Raw genomic sequence first — 24,962 nt, 5'->3', positions numbered from 1 at the left:
AGGTGAAGAGCACGGGGGGGGGGGGGGGAAGGTGAAGAGCACGGGGGGGGGGGGGGGGAGGTGAAGAGCACGGGGGGGGGGGGGGGAGGTGAAGAGCACGGGGGGGGGGGAAGGTGAAGAGCACGGGGGGGGGGGAAGGTGAAGAGCACGGGGGGGGAAGGTGAAGAGCACGGGGGGGGAAGGTGAAGAGCACGGGGGGGAAGGTGAAGAGCACGGGGGGGGAAGGTGAAGAGCACGGGGGGGAAGGTGAAGAGCACGGGGGGGGAAGGTGAAGAGCACGGGGGGGGGAAGGTGAAGAGCACGGGGGGGGGAAGGTGAAGAGCACGGGGGGGGAAGGTGAAGAGCACGGGGGGGGAAGGTGAAGAGCACGGGGGGGGAAGGTGAAGAGCACGGGGGGGGAAGGTGAAGAGCACGGGGGGGGGAAGGTGAAGAGCACGGGGGGGGAAGGTGAAGAGCACGGGGGGGGAAGGTGAAGAGCACGGGGGGGGGAAGGTGAAGAGCACGGGGGGGGGGGGGAAGGTGAAGAGCACGGGGGGGGGGGGTGGAAGGTGAAGAGCACGGGGGGGGGGGAAGGTGAAGAGCACGGGGGGGGGGGGGAGGTGAAGAGCACGGGGGGGGGGGGAAGGTGAAGAGCACGGGGGGGGGGGGAAGGTGAAGAGCACGGGGGGGGGGGGAAGGTGAAGAGCACGGGGGGGGGGGGGAAGGTGAAGAGCACGGGGGGGGGGGGGGAAGGTTCAGAGCACGGGGGGGGGGGGAGGGCTGAAGAGCACGGGGGGGGGGGAGGGCTGAAGAGCACGGGGGGGGGGGAGGGCTGAAGAGCACGGGGGGGGGGGAGGGCTGAAGAGCACGGGGGGGGGGAGGGCTGAAGAGCACGGGGGGGGGGGAGGGCTGAAGAGCAGGGGGGGGGGGGAGGGCTGAAGAGCACGGGGGGGGAGGGCTGAAGAGCACGGGGGGGAGAGGGCTGAAGAGCACTGGGGGGGAGGGCTGAAGAGCACTGGGGGGGGGGAGGGCTGAAGAGCACTGGGGGGGGAGGGCTGAAGAGCACTGGGGGGGGAGGGCTGAAGAGCACTGGGGGGAGCTGAAGAGCACGGGGGGCAGCAGAGAGCATGGGGGGAGGTGGAGAGCACAGGGAGAAAGACGGAGAGCACAGGGAGGTGGTGAAGTGCACAGGGAGAGAGACGGAGAGCAGAGGGGGGCAGCGGAGAGCACTGGGGGGAAGGTGAAGAGCACTGGTGAAGAGCACTGGGGGGAAGGTGAAGAGCACTGGGGGGAAGGTGAAGAGCACTGGGGGGGAAGGTGAAGAGCACTGGGGGGGAAGGTGAAGAGCACTGGGGGGAAGGTGAAGAGCACTGGGGGGAAGGTGAAAAAAAAAAAAAAAAGCACAGGGGCACATTCACGACAATTTATGCCACCACCGCCGACCAGCTCACTTTCATTGATAGTACTTTGGATCGTCTAGCAGATTTTAGGGAAGGCTGATTGTAGGAGGCGACTTTAACGTAAGCCCCGACCCTCAGTTGGACACATCCCATGCGAGACCCTCACATTCCTACACGTTCCTTAAACACTTCCGCAAGACTATGCAATCTCACCTCCTGTCGGATAGTTGGCGGACGCTACACCCTTCAGATCGGGATTACAGTTATTATTCTAAGGTACACAATGTATACACACGCATCGACCATATTTACGTTGACCGCAATATTCTGGAGCTCCTTCAGTCTGCGTCCATTGACGTCATATCGATCTCGGACCACGCCCCAGTGACAGTAGCCTTTGCCCTGCCCGTGGGCTTGCAGAGGGCCTGGACATTGCGGCTTAATGATAATTTGCTAGATGACAGGGTCGCGGTGAAGGAGGTCGCAGACACACTAACTACTTCAGGGAAAACCCGACGGATGAGCTGAGTGAGGGAGTGATATGGGAAGCCCATAAGGCTGTAGTTAGAGGGGCCCTAATCTCTCAGGGATCCAGGTTGAAAAGGATACGCCGGGCTGATTTTACACGGGTACATACTGCCCTTAAGAAAGCTGAACTCAAACATAAAGCTAGTGGAAGTCCAGGGGCACCGACAGCTTTGACAGAGCTACGGGAACTATTTTTGCGTTTACTGGACCGCCAAACCCGCAAACAATTTCGCTTTATGGCTCATAAATATTTTGAACACGGGAATAAATGCGGACGGATGCTGGCCCGTGCCCTCCGTAAATGTCACGCCCAGACCTATATCCACAAATTGCACACCTCCGCAGGGGTCCCGGTCATACAATCTTCTAAAATAGCAGCGGGGTTCCGAGAGTACTAAACAACACTATATAATTTAGACTCTACCCTCCCCCCCCACGGCCCGAGTAGACAGACACAAAGCGACCCGAGACTACTTGGCGGCAGCTGACCTGCCGACACTTACGGAAGAACAATCCACAGCCCTGGAGCTCCCAATTACCGCAGTGGAGCTCGAGGCCATGGTGGATTCCTTGCCTAATGGGAAGAGTCCCGGCCCTGACGGGTTTACTAAGGCTTACTATTAAGCTTTCTTGTCCCAGCTGAAAACTCCCATGTGTGCTTATTTTAATGCAATAGCTGGAGGTAGTGCCATCCCTCCAGAAGCCCTTCTGGCTCACATCACGGTGATACCAAAGGAAGGCAAGGACCCACCATCCCTCAGAGCTACCGCCCTATTTCCATCCTTAATTTGGACATAAAGATTCTGAAGAAATTCTAGCAACCAGACTGAAGCACTTTATCCCTGATATTGTGCACCCCGGTCAGACGAGTTTTATAGCCGGGAGAGAGGCCAGGGATAATTCCCTTCGGGCAGTTCACCTTATCCACTGGGCCCGCAACCATATATTGTTTTATCAACGGACGCAGAAAAGGCCTTTGACTACATAGACTGGTTCTACCTGACAGAGGTGCTTTGATCAATACAATTAGGCCCTCGGATGTCGTCTACGATTGCGGCCCTATACTCCACACCTTGCGCTCAGGTCAAGGTTAATGGGACTTTGTCGGCCCGGTTCCCCATTAGAAACGGCACGAGGCAGGGGTGCCCTCTTTCGCACCTCATTTGCCCTGGTGCTGAAGCCATTTCTCCGCACGGTGAGAGCTAGCCCTGATATTAAAGGCATCCAAGTTGGTAATACGGAACACAAACTCTCGGCCTATGCCGATGATGTGCTGTTTCACCTCACGGACCCCCTGCTTCCTCTGCCAAATCTGATGAAGGAACTGAAGCTTTTTGGGTCGTTATCCAACTTTAAGATGAATTTTTCAAAGTCGGAACTATTCCCCATCCACTTAGCCCCTCACGTGACAGCGACCCTTAAGGCGGCCTTTCCCTTCGTCTGGACTACGTCGTCACTGCGATACTTAGAGGTGCACTTAACAAACGCTTTGATACCCTATACCTAGACAATTACCCACCTTTATTAAATGCGATCAAGAGAGACCTCTTGCAATGGACGGGGACGGCGTTTACATGGCTAGGTCGGGTGAACATTATAAAGATGAATGTCCTACCCTGTATACTCAACTTACAGATGCTACCGATCCCTTTACCCAGGTGCTTCTTCGACCGCTTACGCAGTCTACTATCACGTTTTATCTGGAACGCACGCAAATCTAAGATAGCTCTAGGGGTGATACGTCATTCGAAGAGGAAGGGGGGCTTGGGGGTCCCAGGCATTAGACAGTACTATCAAGCTATAGCCCTCCAGAAAATTTTTGACTGGCGTTTCCACTCTCGAACAAAGCTCTGGGTCCCTCTAGAGAAATGTCTGGTGGGTAGGAATGCACCCTGGCTGCCCCGGGAACATAGGGGCTTTGCTGAGACGACCTCCCCCTTGACGACCCATGTGTTTTCGGTCTGGGACAGGATAAACCCACTCCTAAAGCTGGCTCCCCCTATGTCCCCGTTGGCTCCACTGGGAGGCTTCCTGTGGTTCCCACCGGGCGAACAGATGGCTTTCTTCAAGACCTGGGCAGATGATGGAAACGCCAGTGGTGGGAAACTCATGAGGGATGGCAGACTTATGCAGGACGAAGCCTTGCCCGTAGGCAGCTGTGGTTCACGGATGAATTTCTGGAGATGCAGACAACTACACCACTTTTTCCAAGTACATGGCCACACTATTAGAGACCCCCGGTCCCTCACGCCCATTTGAACGTATTTTTATTGCAGAGGAGCCAACACCACACCTGGTCTCGGAGTTATACCAGCTGTTGGACTTGACTGGCATCCAGACCACCCCCGCCTATATCAGGCGATGGGAGGCCGACGTAGGGATAACGTTTACAGAGACGCAGCTATCACACCTCTATTCTCTCACCCATTCGTCTTCCATAGACTCCAAAACCCAAGAGACTAACTTTAAGCTACTATCACGTTGGTTCCGAGTGCCAGCTAATCTGGCCTGCATTTACCCCTCTACGTCGGAGTTATGTTGGAGAGGGTGTGGGCACCAAGGGACTTTACTACATATATGGTGGGATTGCCCCTTAATTCAATCCTTCTGGGAAGACATACAGGGTCAAGTAAAAATAGTGACAGGGATAGAGGTCCCCCTCTCACCGATGCACTTCCTCCTGCAGGTTCCCCCTGTCCCGCTCAGTGTATATAAAAAAACTGTGCTGGCACGTTTGCTGAATACAGCAAGACGCCTGGTCCCAATATACTGGAAAAGGCCTAGAATTCCCACTCGGGAGGAGTGGTGCAGAGGGGTGAATGCGGTGAGAGAGGCAGAGAACTGGGTTGCAACTTGTAAGATCGATTTCACGACATCTGGAGACCCTGGTCTGCATATGCATCAGACCCTAACCAGGTACCCTCTTAGCTTGGACGTAGCACTGCTAGAGTTGGTGGACCCTACCCTTAAAACCCTCAGGCTGGCTGAGGCCCGGGGGGGGGGGGGGAATTGGGTCACCCCCTAGGAGCTCATAGCGAGAGGGTACTGCTTACAGAACTTTATGCTCGGGAGTGGTGTGCTCGGTGCAGACAAAGAAGACATATGGATTTGATGCCCAGGTAACTTGACCTATTCTACCTGTCTTTCCCATCTTAACTCCCTCCCCCCTTCCTACCCCCTCCCAGTACAACCCCCCCTTAACCCACTGCGTACGCAGTTGTCCTCTCTTATATTCTCTGTTATCTTTCCTTTTATCTTAACCTCTCCTCTGCTCGAATGTCGTGGAAGTCTGATACACCCGAGCTGATAGATGGTGGACTTTGACCCCTCCTCTAATCCCGGAGCTTTCGGGCGGGAATCTCTGTTTTTGGAGAATTGAGACGTTCTGGCCGGATCTCTGTTGTAACGATGGGGCTCCCGGGATACGCAGGAGGTAGAGGGAGGTTAGCTGGAGGCCGTTGGCCCCCCCTCTGCCCCAGCGACGGGATATTGCCCACACTTCAGATAAATTCTTAGCGCCACAACAGTCCCAATGCCTACTAAACTCTTGTCGCCCTTGAAATTATTTGGTCACTCATAGTCTACCCACTACAAGTGTACCCACGACACTCTCCTTATCTTAGGATTCTCCCTCTTTATGTATGTAGGTTTGTTCAACCCATACACTGTTAAAATAACCCCTATGCTGCTTTACGAGGCCAAAAGGGTTTTGCACTTATACGAGATGTTGAACCTGTCTTTTTTTAATGTTTCTGTTTCTGTCATTTTGCAATAAATACTGATTATACAAAAAAAAAAAAAAAAAAAAAAAAAAAAAGCACAGGGGGGAGAGGTGGAGGGCACAGAGGGACAGTGTAGAGCATGGGGTTTGGTGGAGAGCCCAGGAGGGAGGAGGAGAGCACGGGGGACTGGATAGCACTGGGGGAGAAGTGGAAGGCACAGGGGACAGCGAAGAGAATGGGGGAGGTGGATATCACAGGGAGAGAGAGGCAGAGGGCACAGCAGAGAGCATGGGGGGTAGAGAGCACTGTGGGGTGGGGGGGGGGGGGTGGGGTAGAGAGCACTGTGGGGTGGGGGGGGGTAGAGAGCACTGTGGGGTGGGGGGGGGGTAGAGAGCACTGTGGGGTGGGGGGGGGTAGAGAGCACTGTGGGGTGGGGGGGGGGTAGAGAGCACTGTGGGGTGGGTAGAGAGCACTGTGGGGTGGGGGGGTAGAGAGCACTGTGGGGTGGGGGGGTAGAGAGCACTGTGGGGTGGGGGGGTAGAGAGCACTGTGGGGTGGGGGGGGGGGGGGTAGAGAGCACTGTGGGGTGGGGGGGGGTGTAGAGAGCACTGTGGGGTGGGGGGGGGGGGGGTAGAGAGCACTGTGGGGTGGGGGGGTAGAGAGCACTGTGGGGTGGGGTGGGTGGGGGGGTAGAGAGCACTGTGGGGTGGGGGGGTAGAGAGCACTGTGGGGTGGGGGGGTAGAGAGCACTGTGGGGTGGGGTGGGGGGGTAGAGAGCACTGTGGGGTGGGGGGGTAGAGAGTACTGTGGGGTGGGGTGGGGGGGGAGTAGAGAGCACTGTGGGGTGGGGTGGGGGGGGTGGGTAGAGAGCACTGTGGGGTGGGGTGGTGGGGGGGGGTAGAGAGCACTGTGGGGTGGGGTGGGGTGGGGTAGAGAGCACTGTGGGGTGGGGTGGGGGGGGGGGGTAGAGAGCACTGTGGGGTGGGGTGGGGGGGGGGGTAGAGAGCACTGTGGGGTGGGGGGGTAGAGAGCACTGTGGGGTGGGGGTGGGGGGGGGGGGGAGTAGAGAGTACTGTGGGGTGGGGTGGGGGGGAGTAGAGAGCACTGTGGGTGGGGGGGGGGTAGAGAGCACTGTGGGGTGGGGGGGTAGTAGAAAGCAGTGTGGGGTGGGGGGGGGTAGTAGAAAGCAGTGTGGGGTGGGGGGGTAGAGATAAGCAGGATAGGAGGAGCAGTGGGGCGGCTGTATATAGAAGAATTACTCTCCATCTTCCTCCCGCAGTACCTGAAAGCCTGCAAGAGGGAGAGGAGAAGCAGGCATTCAGAGACTGCGGGAGAAAGATGGAGAGAATGATTCATCTATATGCAGCCACCCCACTGCTCCTCCTATTCAGGTTACAGGTGGCCACACTTACTTTCTCTCTGATCAGGGACTGCATCAGGCTCCTCTCCTCTTCGTGGTCACACCCCCAGGCTCCAACGGCTTAACTCTACTGGCGGCCGTGGAGAGGTCTCTCTAGCTCCTCCCCCTTCAAGTTTCAGTCCCCCTGGTGTCGGTGGCTGAGCCTGAGCTGAACTGGCAGCCGGGCGGCTGCGGAAAGGTTAGGGGACTCGCACGGTCTTAAAGAGCAGCCTGCCTTGGCCCCACAAGCAAGGACATGGGGCCTGGCCCAACGGGCAAATGCCCGATTTGCCCTATGGCCAATCCGGGCCTGACTGAGGCTGTTATATTTGGCCAGGAAATGAATAGCAAAGTATTGGATCTCTCCTCATGCCCCCCACATCCCAACAATGGGTTCAGGTGGTTAATAGGATACTTCTTAGAGAGAAAAAAAATACACCAGTACAGAGAGGTGCCAAATAAATTCACCAAAATATGTCAGGAATGGTTGGAGTCCCATTCCTGACATTCCCCCCCCCCCCCCCCAACTTATATTTAACAGATTATTGGTGATCTAATGGAACCATGCACCAATAAGGTGACGATGAGGTAGGATATACAGTGGTGGAAGTTTCGCTCTGTTGGCTGGGCTGCCAAGCTCAAACCTGGTGTGACACTTTCTGGGTTGGTGGATGTCAGTTTTTGTTTGTTGTTCAGTATACCAACATGTTTGGAGACACCAGATATGCATTGTAGACTGTACTGCGATGACAAAGTTTATAACCGAGATTTATGTAACCCAAATGTCTGTGTGTTTACTTGCATCAACAATAAAATGCTTTTTTTTGTCAGGAAAAGGGAAAAAAAAAAAAAAAAAAAGAGAAGAGGACTAGGGCTTCCACATTCTTGTATATAGTAGCTGAAGGTGGTATTTAAAAAAAAAAAAAAAAAAAAAAAAAATAATAAATTGCCTTCTCTAGTAATAAACTCAAGATTACATAGTCTGAAAACTGAACTCAGACCACATGCTAGGTCCAAAATTTTCACCCTGTTATTTTGTTTCTCAATCAGTATTAAAAATCAGGAGGCAGGATATATGGTCTCTAGACAGCACTGCACCCCAAAACTATTACATTCCATATAACTATTTTCCCCAGATAGCTGTTGGCCATGCCGCACACCTCAGGAAGACTTGCTACACATATCCTGGTCCTGTCCTCGCTTACAGTTTTTGGACTCGGGTACATGCCCCAACCCAAAAATCACACTGACCGTATGGTATCCTGGGACCCTGTTTTTTCCTCCATCACAATTAAGCAATTTATATTTACTAAAACAATTGCATTTCATGTTCTGTGTACTGTGGGATACCAGATATAGTGAATACAGGGTCCTGGGTTTGGCAACACTTTAACCACACTAGTACTCTCTGAATAGGGTCTTTTAGCCAGTTTTCTATCCATTTGATATTTCCAAGCCTTCAGACTGTGATTGGAGCAGAGATCAGTGATCTGTAAATCACAGCCACACCCCCCCAGTTACAAACACGCCCCTAGGACACACTTATCCCCTACACTGCCACCTCCTGGTTAACCCCTTCACTGCCATTTACACTGGAATCAGTGCATTTGTATAGCACTAATTGCTGTATAAATGACAATTGTCCCAAAAATGGCCGATGTGTCTGCCATAACATGGCAGTCACAAAAAAAAAATATATATATATATATATAATATTATTATTATTATTATTATTATTATTATTAATAATAATAATTCGCTGATCGCTGCCATTACTAGTAAAAAAAGAAAAAAATAATAAAAATGGCATAAAACTATCCCTGATTTTGTAAACGCTATAACTTTTGCGGCAACCAATCAATACTCGCTTATTGCAATTTTTTTACCAAAAATATGTAGAAGAATATGTATCGGCCGAAACTGAGGAAAACTCAGTTTAAACTTTTTTATATATTTTTTGGGGATATTCTAGCAAAAAGTAAAAAATAATGCATTTTTTCAAAATTGTCACTTTTTTTGTTTATAGCGCAAAAAATAAAAACCGCAGAGGTGATCAAATACCACCAAAAGAAAGCTCTATTTGTGGGAAAAAAAAAAAAAAAAAAAAGATGACATCAATTTTGTTTGGGAGCCATGTCGCATGACCGCGCAATTGTCAGTTAAAGTGGTGCTGTGCTGAATCGCAAAAAGTGCTCTGGGGCTTAAGTGGTTAAAGGAGAAATCCAGCCCAAGCTTGTTTGCCTGGACTTCTATGGGTCACAGGAGTGCAATTTGTCACAGGACTCAGTCCATCGCGACAATGGAAGTTGGGATCAGCCAGGTGCCTGGACTGACACCTGTCTCAGCAAGCTGCTGAGAGCCTGAGATAGCCACTTTCCTTCGACAGCTCATCGCTCCAGTGAGCAAGGAGGAGCAGAGCGGAGAGATGCTGATTGACAGTCAGGAGCTCTATGCTCAGGGAGCTGTGAGAACTGAGAAATTGGCAATGTTATATGGCTCGGTTCTCAGTGTAGAGGCCCCATACTTTTAAAGCAGAACTTGACAAAGGGGTGGCCAACCCACGGCTCCCGAGCCGCATGCGGCTCTTTGCCCGTTTCCATGCGGCTCTTAGACCCCATTCACACCTGAGCGTTTTGTAGCTTGAAGCCTGAAGCTACAAAACGCTGGAGGAGAAAAAATTTACTATTCTCAATGGAGATGGTTCACATCTCCACTCCATGTCGCCTGAAGCCGAACGCCTGACGCTCAAACAAGTTCCGGACCCTTTTTTGTCGCTCGAATTGAGCAGATTTGGGCGTTTTTCTTCTTTTAACATTGGTGACCTTTTGCCCTGCACAAAATTGCGGTAAAAAAACGCAGCAAAATCGTGCGATTTTCTGCTTGAAAACGCTATGCTCTGTGTGTGCTGCATGCTTTCTGTGATGTTTTTTGGAAGAATTTACTGCTAGTTCAGGCTATAAGACCCATTAACTGTTTATTGCTATTCTGACCAGTTCACTGTTTGTAAGACAATTTGTATTTTGGAAATTCGATGAGCTGCTGTCTTCTGTCACATGGATGTACTTTCAAAGGAAGATTACTGACTTGATGAAAATGACTGGCCTGTGGTCTTTGTAGTGTTAAAACAGTGTGTGACATTTACAATAAATCCAGCTGAGCAAAAGAATGTGTGTATGAGGAAGGGATGGGGTGATGTTCATGTGTGCCCATGCGTATGATGTGGCTCTTTGCGGTAACTTGGTAAAAAATGTGGCTCTTGGTCTTTGTCTGGTCGGCCACCCCTGCCCTAGAGAATAAAATAGCAGTAGTTAAATTTTTTTGTCACACGATATTACGGTCTAGGAAAGAAAAGATTTCAGAAAAAAAAAAAAAAAGTAAATTTTAGGGGGCACAAATATCCAATAAATGATCACATTTTTTGGTAAAATATAAAAGCAGAGGTTGCACCAAGTAAATAGACAGCCAACAGGTCAGTACCCATTATTTTCCATAGGCAACACTTTAAAACCGTCATATAAAGTCATCAGTTTAGCATTATGAAGGAGGTCTGGTGCTAGAATTTTTGCTCTCATTCTGGCATGCACAGCGATATGCGAGTATCCCCATCAATGTTTTTAGGCATAGGTACCCCACCGGGGTGCTTTAGGTTTGTACATGCATATATGTGTGTGCGATTTTATGTGCTCCCCACCATCACATGGGGGACAAATGGTCCCCTATGTGCCAATTTTGTTTTGGCGACAGGTTCAACCCCAGACCATTTGGCTAAAGACCAGAGGACTTTTTGCGATTCGGCACTGCGTCAGTTTAACTGAAATTGCGCGGTCGTGTGACGTGGCTCCCAAACAAAATTCATGTTTTTTTCCCCCACAAATAGAGCTTTCTTTTGGTAGTATTTGATCACTGCTGCGTTTTCTATTTTTGCACGATAAACAAAAAAACAGCAACAATTTTGAAAGAAAAAAAAAAAGGCATTCATTTTTACTTTTAGCTTTAATAAATATCCCCAAAAAAATAAATACATTTTCGCTCAGTTTAGGCCGATACGTATTATACATATTTTTGGTAAAAAAAAAAAAAAAAAAAAAAAAGGAAGAAGCAATAAGCGTATATTGATTGGTTCGTGCAAATGTTATAGCGTCTACAAAATAGGGGATAATTTTATGGTATAATATGGTATAATATATATATATTATACCATAAAATTATCCCCTATTTTGTAGACGCTATATACGGTAACATTTGCACGAACCAATCAATATACGCTTATTCCTTCTTCCTTTTTTCTTTTACCAAAAATATGGAGAATACGTATCGGCCTAAACTGAGCGAAAATTTATTTATTTTTTTGGGGATATTTATTATAGCTAAAAGTAAAAATGAATGCTTTTTTTTTTTTATACATATACACACACATATATACATATATACATATATACATATATATATATATATATATATATATATATACACATACATACATACATACATACACACACACATACATATACACACACACACTAGTAATGGCAGCGATCTTTCTTGTGACTGACATTATGGCGGACACATCGGACAATTTTGACACATTTTCGGGACCGTTGGCATTAATACAGCTATCAGTGTGATTAAAAATGCATTGATTACTGTAAAAATGTCACTGGCAATGAAGGGGTTAATGTTTGTGTTCTAACTAAAGAGGGATGAGGACTGTGCAGGGAAACTAACAGATCGCTGTTCATACTCTGTATGAACAGACGATCTGTCAGTTCTCTGCTCAGAGAACCGGAAACTGTTTACACAGAAACAGTTCCAGGTTCTCCATGTGCCCCGAGCGATCGCTGGAGCCCAGCGGTGATTGAGACCGCCGGGCACTCGCATCAGCTCGGGGGGTGCCCCCTAGTGGTCACAGGGCGAAGCAAAATTACATAATGTTTCGCCCAGCTGTGCCATTCTGCCGCAGTACAACTGCGGCGGCTGCTCGGCATATGGTTAATGAGACATGCATGGTCTAAAAGTCCCTGTATGTCTCCTTTCTGCTCCACTGAATGTTATGCACATTGCACTGCATTCTTTCCCAGCCTTAATGGCTGGGGAAACTCAACAGGGAACCGGAAATTACGTCACACGTTACTTATGGAACAACTAGAAGGAACATGAGTCCGCTCTCCATCCTCCCCTCACCACATCGACCCAACGCCACTTACAATGCCTGTCAAGGGCCGCAGATGGAGAAAAACCCAACAGGCTGCTCGTACACAAGTAGATGAACGTCTGTACAACCAGCTGGTCCATACAGAGATTGAAATTTGGCTGCTCCCTGCTAAACCGGCTGAATTTTGCTCCATGTTGGGCAGCTGTGTTTGTTAACAGCTAACATTGAACAAAATCATGTTTTGGTCACTACTACCCAGATGTTCCCTTATATGAACATTAATAATAATCTCCATATGGTTTGTGATTAACAAGTCCAGCAGAGCATTTTTTTTTTTTTTTGTAAGGTCAAAAATAGGAACACATGCAGAAATCCTTTTAACAATCTCCTTGCAGAAGAGCAAAACCAGCTTCAAGGCATATACAAGAAAAATGTGCATGAAGGATCACCCTGTTATCTGACAAACTGGGCAGACAACATAAAATTCCCCAGTTAAACAAAACAAAGCATATGACACGTAAAGGCCAAAGAAAATCCTAACATTGTTTGTACCAGGATACATAATATAAGCATTTCAAGCAAAAAAAGTGCTCTGTGTTTATCATTATAAGTCTGTGGGAGCTGCGAGTGAACAGGTTTGTGGCAGCTAAGTACACATGTAAAATGCAGAAAGATAAGAGGTAATAATGTATTCTTATACTAGGTCAGAGAAAGCAATCTCTGGTGTAGAGCAGGGGACTCCAAAACATTCTAAACAAAGGACCAGTTTACTGTACTTTTTGCTCTCATTCTGGACTGTGGCCATTAGGAGTAGAACTTGTCTTGGAGACAATGGGAGTAAACAGTGCAATTTTGGCATTAGAAGGAGTAATTCCTCCCACTGACAATCATCACTGGTGTTCGTGGGAGAAATAGTGCCCCATAGCCGCTGTCAGCGGGAGGACAAGTGCCTTGTCAGTAACAGGAATTATACCCCAGTGTTGGTGTCAGTGGGAGGAATACAGTTTTGCATCAGTGGGAGGAAAAATTGCCCCAACCGCATCCGGCCCCCAGGCCACAGTTTGGAGACCACTGGTTATGATCTGATCTATGAACCATATAAAAAAAAAAAAAAAAACCCTTGTAATTGGTTTATACATTTGAACACCTTTTACCATTCCAGCAGTGCTATTACTACAGTTAGTTTAAGGGTAGCCTCAGAGTAGTTTAAATCCCCCATTATTATCACTGTCCCAGCCGAGTCTCCACCTCCCTCATTAATGGGAGGCATGTAACAAACACCAATAATTAACTTTGAAGTATGCACACCCATGTGCAGTTTAATCCATAATGCTTCAGAATCATCAGACTCCATTTGGGGAATCACTTCTCATAGAGACAGTTACAAACACCTTTATGTTTTACACCCCTCTCCCCAAAAGAAAACATAGCCAGGAATATTAATAGCCCAACCGTGTGGAGAAAGAAGCCAAGATTCCGCAATGCCAGTTATCTGTGGTTCCTGGCATTTTGAATCATGTTAGCATGTATAAAATGTTCACAAATGTGCATAAATCAGACATCCGTTAACTATTCTGCCTTAGCCCCCGTTCACACCAGTGCGACTTGTCATGCGATTTGACAGTTTAAAGTTGCATGACAAGTCACACACCATTTGTGCTTATGGAACTGTTCAAATCGACGCAACTTCGAATTGTACCGATGTTGAAAATGTCCCTGTATAATTTTGGGCAATTTCATTTGCAACTTGCACACACATCTATGCATGAAGTCGCACAGATGGCGGCAAGCCTCACATGAAATCGCACTGAAGTAGCATGATTTCAAAGGCACCTTAAGGGTGAACACGGGCTTAGACTTGACTAATAAAGTATTTACACAAAAATTACACCTGTCTACCGGTTACTTAGAATGGGCATGAGTATGGACTCCACTACACCTTTGAAGGTATGCTATGGTAATACATGGCACCAAGCTGTCTGTAGCAGATCCTTTAAGTGCTGTAAGTTGCACGGTGAGGCCTCCATAGATTGTACTTGTTTTTCCAGCACAATGCACAGATTCTCAATTGGATTAAGATCTGGAGAATTTTGAGGCCAAGACAACACCCTAAGCTGGTTGTGTTCCACAAACTAATTCTAAAACCTTTTGCTGTGTGGCACGGTGCATTTTCCTGCTGAAAGACCAGTGCCATCAGAGAATACAACCTCCATAAAGATGTGTACTTGGTCAGAAAATGTTTAGGTAGGTGGTATGCGTTAAGTAACAGCCACGTGAATCACAGGACCCAAGGTTTACCAGCAGAGAATTGCCTAAAGCATCACATTGCCTCCGCCGGCTTACCTTTTTCCTATGCGACACACACAGCCATCAGAATGAAGCAAAAGAAAACGTGATTCTTCAGACCAGGCCCCCCTTCTTCCATTGCTCCGTGGTGCAGCTCTGATGCTCACATGCCCATTGTAGGTGCTTTTTGGCTGTGGATACAGGTCAGCATAGGTAACCTGACCAGTCTGTGGCTACACAGCACCATGCACAACAACTTGCAATGCTCATTTCAACACACCAACTTCAGGGGCAACACTTTTACTTGCTCAAGCTATTTTGGAGGCTTTCCCCGCTCCACAGCCCCCACCCCTTGCAAAGGTGCGGCTGCGGCGCTGTCTCTGTAGCCAAGGATTGGCTGAGGAAGCGCGTGTACTGCTCTGCAGCTGTAGGGGAAAATCCAGGGTTTGCAACATGGGGATGCCTGCTACCATGCACAGCTGCACCAGAACTCCAGTTTTAGTAAATCAATCCCATAGTTGCAAGTCTACTGGTTCAGGTGCTTTATTTACAGTTTTTCACTGTGTCTGAACTATATACGTTTTGAGTGATTTGGCAATAGCATCCACATTATGGATTTAAGCTCCACCAGCTTCCTTTGTGTACATAAATCTGAAAACAGTATATAAATTGGGTTTGTCTTACTCTTTTGCGACCGGTTATTCATTTAGAATTTTTGCAGCCTTGATTTCCTTTTTCTTTTGTTGCACTCTTTGTAACTTTCAATTGATGAATGCGTTCATTCATTGTTATCTCCTAACTACTGGGTGGATGCCATGACATCCCGAGGTTTAAGAGGTTGTACCAGGATGACGCCTGGCAGCTACAAGCATCATCCCAGTATCAAAACATTCAACCAGCGATGCCGTTTCATGTAGAAATTATTCGAGAGACTATGTGGCCACTCAATCACTGCTATAGGCAGCAGAAGAGTGTAATTTTCTAGCAAAAAAAAAAAAAAAAATGCAGATTTTTATATGAATGTGAAAAATGTCAGAATGTCCCTTTTGGCTGTGAGTAACTTAGGTTTCACGTTTAACCTTTTAGTTTTTGCCCATGGGAAATTATTTTGCATTGTGTTTGCATGCAATCAATTCAAAACATTCCCAATTCAGTCAAAAGTAATTACAGCCCTCACATGTAAACACTGAAGAAATTACACTTTGCTACATGTAAAGTAGCGAGTGTACAGTGAAAATTTGGTGTTCCCTCAAAATAATTGACACAGTCAATGTCTAAACCACTGGCTACAAAAGTACACCCCTAAGTGAAAATGTCCAATCGTTAGTGTTACAAGGTCTCAGGTGTGAATGGGGAGCAGTGGTGTTAAATTTTGTGCGATGGCTCTCATACTGGTCACTGAAGTTCAACATGGTACCTCATGGCAAAGAGCTCTGAAAAAAATAAAAAAATAAAATTGTTGCTCTACATATAGATGGCCTAGACTATAAGAAGATTGCCAAGACCCTGAAACTGAGCTGCAGCACGGTGGCCAAGACCGTACAGCGGTTTAACAGGACATATTCCACTCAGAACAGGTCTTGCCATGGTCAAAGAAGTTGAGTGCATGTGCCCATCGTCACATCCAGAAGTTGTCTTTGGGAAATAGACACGAGTGCTGCCAGCATTACTGCAGAGGTTGAGGGTCAGCCTGTCAGTGCTCAGACCATACGCCGCACGCTGCATCAAATTGGTCTGCATGGCTGTCTTCCCAGAAACCTCTTATAAAGATGAAGCACAAGAAAGGCCGCAAAGTTTGCTGGCATTTTTTCAGTGTTGTCACATGAAAAAGATAAAATATTTACAAAATAATTATATATATATATATATATATATATATATATATATATATATATATATATATATATATATATATATATATATATATATATATATATATATAATCCGGGGATGATTAGGCTCGAGTGGTGCATGCAGTTTTCCAGAAACGTGCCACGGCAGTCCACTTTTATTTAAATGTAACAAAAAAGTTCAAAACGGTAATTTTCCCTCCCAGGGGTTCCACCATCATTGGGATGCATTGAGGTGAAAAAAACCCTGGCAGTCACCAGCCCCAACCCCCCCCCCATTTTACTTATCCGAGCCCCTTCATCTTCTCTGGCGGGGATGTGCAGTCCTTCTCTGCATGGAGCCATTGGCTCCCGCTGCTGTCAATCAAATCCAATGACCCAGGTGCCAGGTCAAACATTCGGCTTCTATGGACGCTGAATGAATGACTCAGGAGCGCACCCACAAGGTAACCCCCTCGGGAGAGCGCTTCTCCTAGGGGGTTATCCAATGCGGGGAGGACCTACCAGAGCTGCCGAGGGACACCAGAAAAGGATGTTCATGGCTACTTAGTACAGAACGAGCTGTACAGTGGAGGTATCTACAATTTATTTTTATTTTTTTACAAAGAAACTTTAGTATCACTTTTACTGAAAAATCTGCATCATGCATTCAATAGGCATTGCTAGTCTTCTGGGGAAGGTAGAGTGGGAAGGTGGCTTATGTAGAGATTGCAAAATGAAGTTATCTAACTTTTGTATACATAAAGTTCATCACTCACTTTCTCTTCTCCTCATCAAAAACCAGCTCTCGGCGGCTAGAAGAAACTTTCTTTCTTTTCCCCATCTTTCTTAAATGTAAGCAATAATTTCAGAGCAAGATTTCCTTTAAGGTTAGGATGTCTAAAACAAAAAAAAAAAAAAAAAAAAAAATTACAAGCATATAGTGTGAAAATACCAGTACTAACATTTCTTCTGACGATTTGGCTAGCAGGAAGGGTAATGACTAAGGCTTTTATTGCTGTTCAGAAAAATGTATCCCGTGTCAGTTACTTCCCTTCACTTTGGGGAAATTACTTGTGTCCCAAAGACAGGAAGCTAGGAGAAGTAATTTTATCGAACAACAATGAAAACTTAAAATAGGTTATAACCCTTCCCTACTCTATAAAAAAATAAAAATAATAACCAAAATTCAATTTAAGTGCGACTGTGTCCATGTGAAAGTTAAAGTAAGCGTAAACATTAACAGTGTGACATTTAGTTTGCCAAAGCACTGTATATCCTACAAATTAAGTTTGTTACTTGTTGTCTATACTGTGTTTGCTGATTGGGCTGCAAAATGCACATGTGAAAGGGTGACAATGCAGGAGAGCAGTTGAGTGACAGAGCATTGTACCTTATAACAGAAGTGCTTGAAGCACTAAACTGCTCTGGGTACAGTGGCTCATGTCTGTGCTAGCACAGTTGTTTGTAATCTCCACCCCTGGTTTATGTGACAGCATGGCAACGCAGGAGGAAAAATTTAAGATAGTTTTCACGTCAAAATAGAAAGTGCCTGAACAAGAGCCTTCAGACTCCATTCACACAGGGGCAACACGACTTCCAGCGCAACTTTTGGAGGCAACTTGGACATAACTTGAGTAGGATAAACAGCACGACTCGGAGTGACTTCAACACGACTTGGGGCGACTTACAACACAACATTGAGTCACCCCAGATCAGGCGACTTTGGCCATGGCCAATCAGAGAATAATCCGCTCTCGAGGGGGGAACTCCATGCCAAATTTTAAATAAACGGTGTGGGGGTCCCCCCAAAATCCATACCAGACCCTTATCCGAGTAAGCAGCCTGGCCAGTCAAGAAAGGGGGTGGGGTGGGGGCGGAGCTAGCGGCCCTCTCCCCTTCTGAACCGTACCAGGCTGCATGCCCTCAACATGGGGGGATGGGTGCTTTGGGGAAGGGGGCGCCCCCCCAAACCCCCTTGTCCCCATGTTGATGACGACAAGGGCCTCTTCCCGACAACCCTGGCCATTGGTTGTCGGGGGTCTGCGGGTGGGGGGGCTTATCGGAAATCCAGGAGCCCCCTTTAATGAGGGCCTCCAGAACTCTGCCCCCCTACCCTATGTGAATGATAAGGGGTACATCGTACCCCTACCCATTCACCTGGGGGGAAAAAAGTATCAATAATAAAAAAAGCAAACACAGGTTTTTAAAGTAATTTATCAGCTCCGGGGGTCTTCTTCTGACTTCTCCTTTGTGTTCGGCCTCTTGTCCCGGTGTCCAGCCTCGTGTCCCGCTCTCCTCCGTTATCTTCTTGTAGCTCTTTTACTAGCGTCCTTCCCTCTTCCAATGTTGACACGATGCTCCCTCCTGCTGAAATGCGGTGTGCGATGTGCACGGAGACTTATATAGGTATGGGGCGTGGTCACCGAGTGATGTCACACAGTGACCTCGTCCCTTATGACGTCACAGTCCCAGCTTGCCCTAGGACTTGCCGTCACAAGGGGCGGGGTCACCATGTGACATCACCTGGTGACCACGGCCCATACCTATACAAACGTTTTCGTGCACGTCGCACCCGCATTTCAGCAGGAGAGAGCGTCGTGTCAACATGGGAAGAAGGAGCCCGAAGATAGCGGAGGAGCCTGGGAGACGACGCCGGAGAGCAGGAGAAGAGGCTGAACAGAGCGGAGAAGTCGGAAGAAGACCCCCAGAGCTGATTAATAAATTACTTTAAAGAGGAAGTAAACCCTGATGAGTTTACTTCCTCTTTCATTCCCTGTAAAGGTAAAGCATAATGGACTACTATGCATCGCATAGTAGTCCATTATGCGTCACTTACCTGACACAGGAGCCAGCGATGTCACCGCTGTCCCCTGTAGTCTGGCGCATCCATCTTCTCGGTGGGTCTCGCTGCTCCGCCACTGTCATTCGGCGATAACGTCACTCCCGCGCATGCGCACGGGAGCTGCCACGAGCGGCATATTCGCCGTTGACGGTGCCGTGCTCAGTGCGCCTGCGCGCCGTAGACAGCGGTGCCTGTCTTTCGGCAAATATCTCCTAAACCGTGTAGGTTTAGGAGATATTTCTTGGACCTACAGGTAAGCCTTAATCTAGGCTTACCTGTAGGTCAAAGTGTGTTGTAAGGGTTTATAACCACTTTAAAAACATGTGCTGTGTTTTTTTTTTTTTATTGACACTTTTTTCCCCAGATGAATGGGTAGGGTACGATGTACCCCCTTATCATTCACATCGGATTCCGATAAGCCCCCCGCAGACCGACAACCAATGGCCAGGGTTGTCGGGAAGAGGCATAGGGACAAGGTGTTTTGGGTTGCTGCAGCCCCCCCCATGTTGAGGGCATGCGGCCTGGTACGGTTCGGGGGGGGGGGATGCTCGGTTGTCCCCACCCCCTTTCCTGACCGGCCAGGCTGCGTGCTCGGATAAGGGTCTGGTATTGCTTTTGGGGGGACCCCACGCCGTTTTTTCAGCGTAGGGGGTTCCCCTTAAAATTCATACCAGACCTATGCTCCCGGTTTGCTGGTTTTTTTATTTAAAATTTGGCGTGGATTTCCCCCTAGAGAGCCGATTATTCTGTGAGAGAGTAGAATATAGATGGAGATCCGACTTGGAGGAGACTTCCATTGAAGTCAATGGGTACAAGTCACCTAGAAGTCGGATTGAAGTAGTACAGGAACCTTTTCGAAGTCGAAGCGACTTCAGTAGTGTGCATTAAGATGGCTCTCATTCACTTACATTGATTTTTACATGTAGCGTGACTTGAAGCCGGATCCAAAGTTGCCCCTGTGTGAATGGAATCTCATGGTAGAAGGTGCAGAAATTATTGAAAATAAATTTCTAAACATACGTTAAATGATTGGGTATACATTGGAATCCCTTCTCTCACTGTGGGAAGGCTGTAAGATTTGATCAGTAACCACCATGATGGGTTACTGATAAGAATTCACAGTACTGATACTTTTGGTGAAATACTTGTTGATACCAAGTACCGATACTTTGTAGTGCGATTTGCGTCTATACAAAGTCAATGGGCTCAAACCCCATTCCTGTTCAAATTGCATGCGATTCTTTGCAGTGCAATTTGTGCCTTCATTTTGTATGAGCACACGTACTCGTGAAAATACTCTATCCATGCATCCCTAGTTACCGATCAAATCCTGTTTGTTTGTTTTTTTTAAACCATTTCACTGCCATGAATGGATAAAAACAAAATCTAACTGTTGATTTGTCATATTTTACGCTGCAGTCTCTATAGCAGCCAAGCAACTAGGGTTCGTTAACCACTTGACCACTGGGCACTTAAACCCCCTTAATAGGGCATTACAGAGTGTCGGCAGGGCATTGCTGGGTTAATGGTCAGTGAGCAATGCTGTGGGCACTACAGATCCAGCCCACAGCGCTGCTGTCACCGAACTCTTCCCTCCACCGATTGGTACAGAGAAGGGAGGGAGGAACCGGCGTCATGACGCGGCGCCGGTTTGTTTACAAGTGATCAAATGACGGACCCGGCGGACACGGACATGCTTGAGTGTGCACCCCAGCGGAATTCTGGGAGGACGTCATAGTACGTCCTCCCAGAGTTAAGCAACCGCCGTGTAGCCGTCATTGGGCTATGGGCCGGTTGTTAAGTGGTTAAGCTGTGAACTAATTGACCTCCTATTTTATGGTGCCAGCATAGTTCCAGGGTTGAAACTACTCAGCAGAGTCAGCGATATGGCACCAATTATCTTTTTTGCTGTAAGGGTGGTATTCTGACCACTACTGTAATGCCCTGTACACATGGTCGGAAATTCAGACGAAAAAGGTCTGATTGGATTATACTGTCAAAAAATCCAATCGTGTGTGGGCTCTATTGGACTTTTTCCGTCGGAAATTCCAACGGAAATTTTTTTAGAGCAGGACCTCAAGTTTTCCAACAAAATCCGATCTGACTTTTTCCCGATCATTTGTAGAGAATTCCAGAGAATGACACAGCTGTGTGGGTGTAGCCCCGCACAGACATCCTGGTTTTTTGGGTTTTTTTTTTTTATTATTGTAACAGCAGGTGCGGGGAAAGGATCCCCTGCCAGCTGTCACAATGGGGGAGGGTTTTTTTTTAAGCAACATGTTACGCCTTAAATATGTGTGTAACAGGTTACTAAAAGTGAACCTATTCTTTAACCCTGGAAGTACTCAGCTAACAGATGCCAAATGCAGAAGTAGATCTATGCTCTCTGTCCCTCTATCAAGAAAAATCCCCTGCGCTGGTCTGGATCCTCCCAGGACTCCTGGAAACATTCAGGACGGAGATCAACTGAAAGAAACAATTCCCAACCTCCCCTTATTAAGGCTTAATCCTGGAAGTGCTCAGTTCTGTCTAACTCCACTCACAGAGGCCAAATGGAGAAGCAGATTCCGGCTTTGTCCTTCCTCTTCAGCTAGAGACAGGGGAGACATCAGCGCTCCAAATAAATATTTTCTGTGTTGGGGTATAACACTGACACGTTTAGGTCCCATCTTAAAGCGGAACTAAATTGAAGTAATAACCTGCACGCTTTTTACTGCAACGTCTCTTCTGCCTGTTTGCAAACCCCCTGTAGAATGTACACCGAGCTGTGCATGCACAGCTCAATTTACATTCAAGCACACTGCCTGTGTGCCAGGATAGCTACACTCCTGAGCATGCACAGGACTAGCATCATCCTGTGCTGGTTAATCAAAACTGGCAAAGAACCTGGAAGAGGCCTAGGAGAAGATGCCACCACCTGCGAGATGGTTTTAAAACACCTGTCCAAAAGCAGGATTTAAAAAAATTTTGGGAGCGAATATATTTCTAACTGTGATCGTTTTCATTTCAAGAAAATACATTCATTTCAAAACAAAATTAAAAAGGAGAAGTACAGCTTGTTTGGATGTACTTCTCCTGTAGATCACAGGAGTGCAGTTTGTTTTCTGCTGAAGCCCGCTGTTGGCTGACATCACAAAGCTGGTTCAGGCTAGGGCAAGATCATGGCAATATGGCCGGAATTTGCCCACAACCCTGGACCAGCACCTGGCTCAGCCTCAGTGAGCCTGTGCCAGCAACTCCCTCTGCAGCCTAATGGGCAGAGCAGAAAAACAGTGACCGCCAGTAAGAATGGAGTCAGGCATATTCAGATCAAACCCGCCAGGAAGCTGGTACCACACACCACCAATCATAGGTAGCATGTGTATGTGCAGCTGCCGGTTGGGAAATGCCTCACTGCCTATGACTGGCAGTGTGCAATGATGGCTTCAATCCAAACATGCCCAGGCCCATCACTAGTCACCAACTGAGCTCTGGGAACCAATCAGCGGTCTTTGATCACTTGGTTTTAAGTCTTAGAGCCTGGAGGGGGAGAACAGATGCCGCATTGAACCAATAAGAAATTTGGTATGAATATTCATTTAAAAAATAAACCAGGTTTATGGTCAGCTGGAGGAACTTAAAAATGTGTTTGCCAAATGCGCACAATTAAAGAGCGCGTGGACATTTCACACAAGTCTCCAGTAGGGATGAGCTCAGGTGTGTTCAGATACAGTTGAAGCCTGCCTGAGCTGTCCTGCTAGGAAGCTGTCACAGTAGAATGCCAACCATAAGCGCCAAACACCGCCACCCCCCAAACACCGATACAATTGGCATGTAAGTGTGGCTGTTGAGACAGGAAACGCCTCAGCCACTTATAATTGGTGGCTTCCCAGCAGGACAGCTCAGGTGGGCTTGGACTGTATCTGAACCACACCTGAGCTCACCCCTCGTCTTGGGAGTACCCACTGATCCCCGGCCATTGCAACTTTGTAAAATCAAACATATGGTGACACATTCCTCCAATACAAGCACCTACACTGATCACAGAGGACAGGCACTATGATGGCAGCCATGATCAGTACACATCATTATCAAAGCAGACCAGGAGCACCTGAGAATAGTAATTGTGCACCTGCCCTGCAAAGATCTGACATGTAATTCCATCTACTAAGTTGATACCCACGGAGGGAACCTTCTTCACAAAGTGGCTAACAAAACGCCCCAATCAGCTGTGTATTAGGTACCTCTGCACCCGTCTCAGCCTGGTCGGCTCTCCAAGTCAGCAGCCCCCCCACCTCACTTATACACAAGGCTCCAGCTACACACGCGCTCACTACCCACTTCCTGCTTTACGGCGATGACGTCATATGAGCGCGCCGAGTAGTGATCGAGTGAGGGGGGTGGCCATAGCGGCGTGGTTCATAAGAAACTCGATTTTAGGTCAGCTGCAATCTTTACAACATCGGTATAACGACACATTTGGCGACCTGTCACACTTTGCTGCGGCAGTGACGTTCGCCATCTTGCTACACCCCACACTCGTCCACAGTAAGTATACACTAAGACGGGAGAAAGCGGACATGTTGTTACACCCACCGGAGTTTTGTATTTAACACGTATTTATAACAGTAAAGTGAGATTGTATAGTGAAATACAGGACTTACAACTCCGTCTGACTACTTAGATGTCGAACTTTAAAAGCAGCGGCAGCCCTGCGCATCTCACATGTTTGCTAATCTGACAGAAGTTCACTGCTTTTAAAATTCAACATCTAAGCTGTCACATGGAGTTCTAAGTCCTGCATTTCACTATATAAACTCACTTTACTGTTATACGTGTAAAATGCAAAACTCCAGTGGGTGTAACATGTCCGCTTTCTCCCTTCTTAGTGTATCCTTACTGTGGACGAGTGTGGGGTGTAGCAAGATGGCGGTGACTGAACGTGTTGTTACACCGGTGTAACGACATATTCGGCCACCCATCGCAGTTTGCTACGGAATCGCCGCCATCTTGCTACACCCCACACTCCTCCACAGTAAGGATACACTAAGAAGGGGGAAAGCGGACATGTTACACCCAAGTGAGATTTGCATTTGAGACGTATTTATAACAGTAAAGTGAGTTTCTATAGTAAAATGCAGGACTTAGAAATCTGTCTGACTGCTTAGATGTTGAATTTTAAAAGCGGCGAACTTCTGTCAGATTAGCAAACCTGTGAGATGTGCGGGAGTGGGGTTATCTCTGCTCCGGCGAATCACAGCGCCGGAGCAGCGAGACCCGGAAGTCACTTCCGGGATCCATGGCAGCGGCGGACATGAAGACGGAGGACCGCTTCGGGGGCTTCGTTCTCAGGTAAGTTATTCATAATGAGCTAGTATGCTATACATACTAGCTCATTATGCCTTTGACTTGCAGGTTGCTTTTTTTTTTTTTCTTTCTTCCCATGGGTTTACAACCACTTTAATGTGGATGTATTTTCACTGTAATTTTAATTTTTTTCCTTAATTGTTTGCAATTCATAAACTGTTGCAAATATCATGTGATATAAAAAAAAATCACAACTACTGCCATTTTATTGTCTAGGTTCTCCACTTTCAGAAAATATATCATGTGTGGGCGGTGTTATGTCTTTTTCAGTCACTAAAATAATGTAGACAACAAAAATAAAATAAAAAATGGCAAAATTTACTCTGGCTGTGAAAGGGTTAAAGATTTCACATCTTCCTGGCTGCACTCACTGATGACATTACAGTGGAGAGCAAGCTTGTTTACCTGTATACACATATATAATATATTATTATTGTTATTTTAATGATTATTCTTATTAAATACTTATCTAGCTC

At 47.4% G+C, this 24,962-nt stretch overlaps 1 protein-coding gene across 2 annotated transcripts in view; it reads right to left on the bottom strand.

Annotated features, from left to right (window-relative positions):
- Nucleotides 1-23,508, bottom strand: part of NOL12 (nucleolar protein 12) — a 72,359-nt gene extending 48,851 nt beyond the window's left edge. For both annotated transcript variants that reach the window (XM_077452334.1, XM_077452335.1), the window contains exons 1-2: nucleotides 23,364-23,508; nucleotides 17,075-17,195 (exon numbers count right to left, since the gene is read on the bottom strand). In XM_077452334.1, the coding sequence (XP_077308460.1) occupies nucleotides 17,075-17,139 (65 nt within the window). In that variant the 5' untranslated portion in view covers nucleotides 17,140-17,195; nucleotides 23,364-23,508. The remainder of the gene's footprint in view (nucleotides 1-17,074; nucleotides 17,196-23,363) is intronic.
- Between the last annotated feature and the right edge of the window lie 1,454 nt (nucleotides 23,509-24,962).

This window comes from Lithobates pipiens, unplaced genomic scaffold, assembly GCF_037356315.1.
Source record: "Lithobates pipiens isolate NorthernLeopardFrog02 unplaced genomic scaffold, aLitPip1_a1.2 Scaffold_23, whole genome shotgun sequence".
NCBI lineage: Eukaryota > Metazoa > Chordata > Amphibia > Anura > Ranidae > Lithobates > Lithobates pipiens.
The sequence above is the reverse complement of the archived record's forward strand: the minus strand, read 5'-3'. Positions and strand labels throughout refer to the sequence as shown.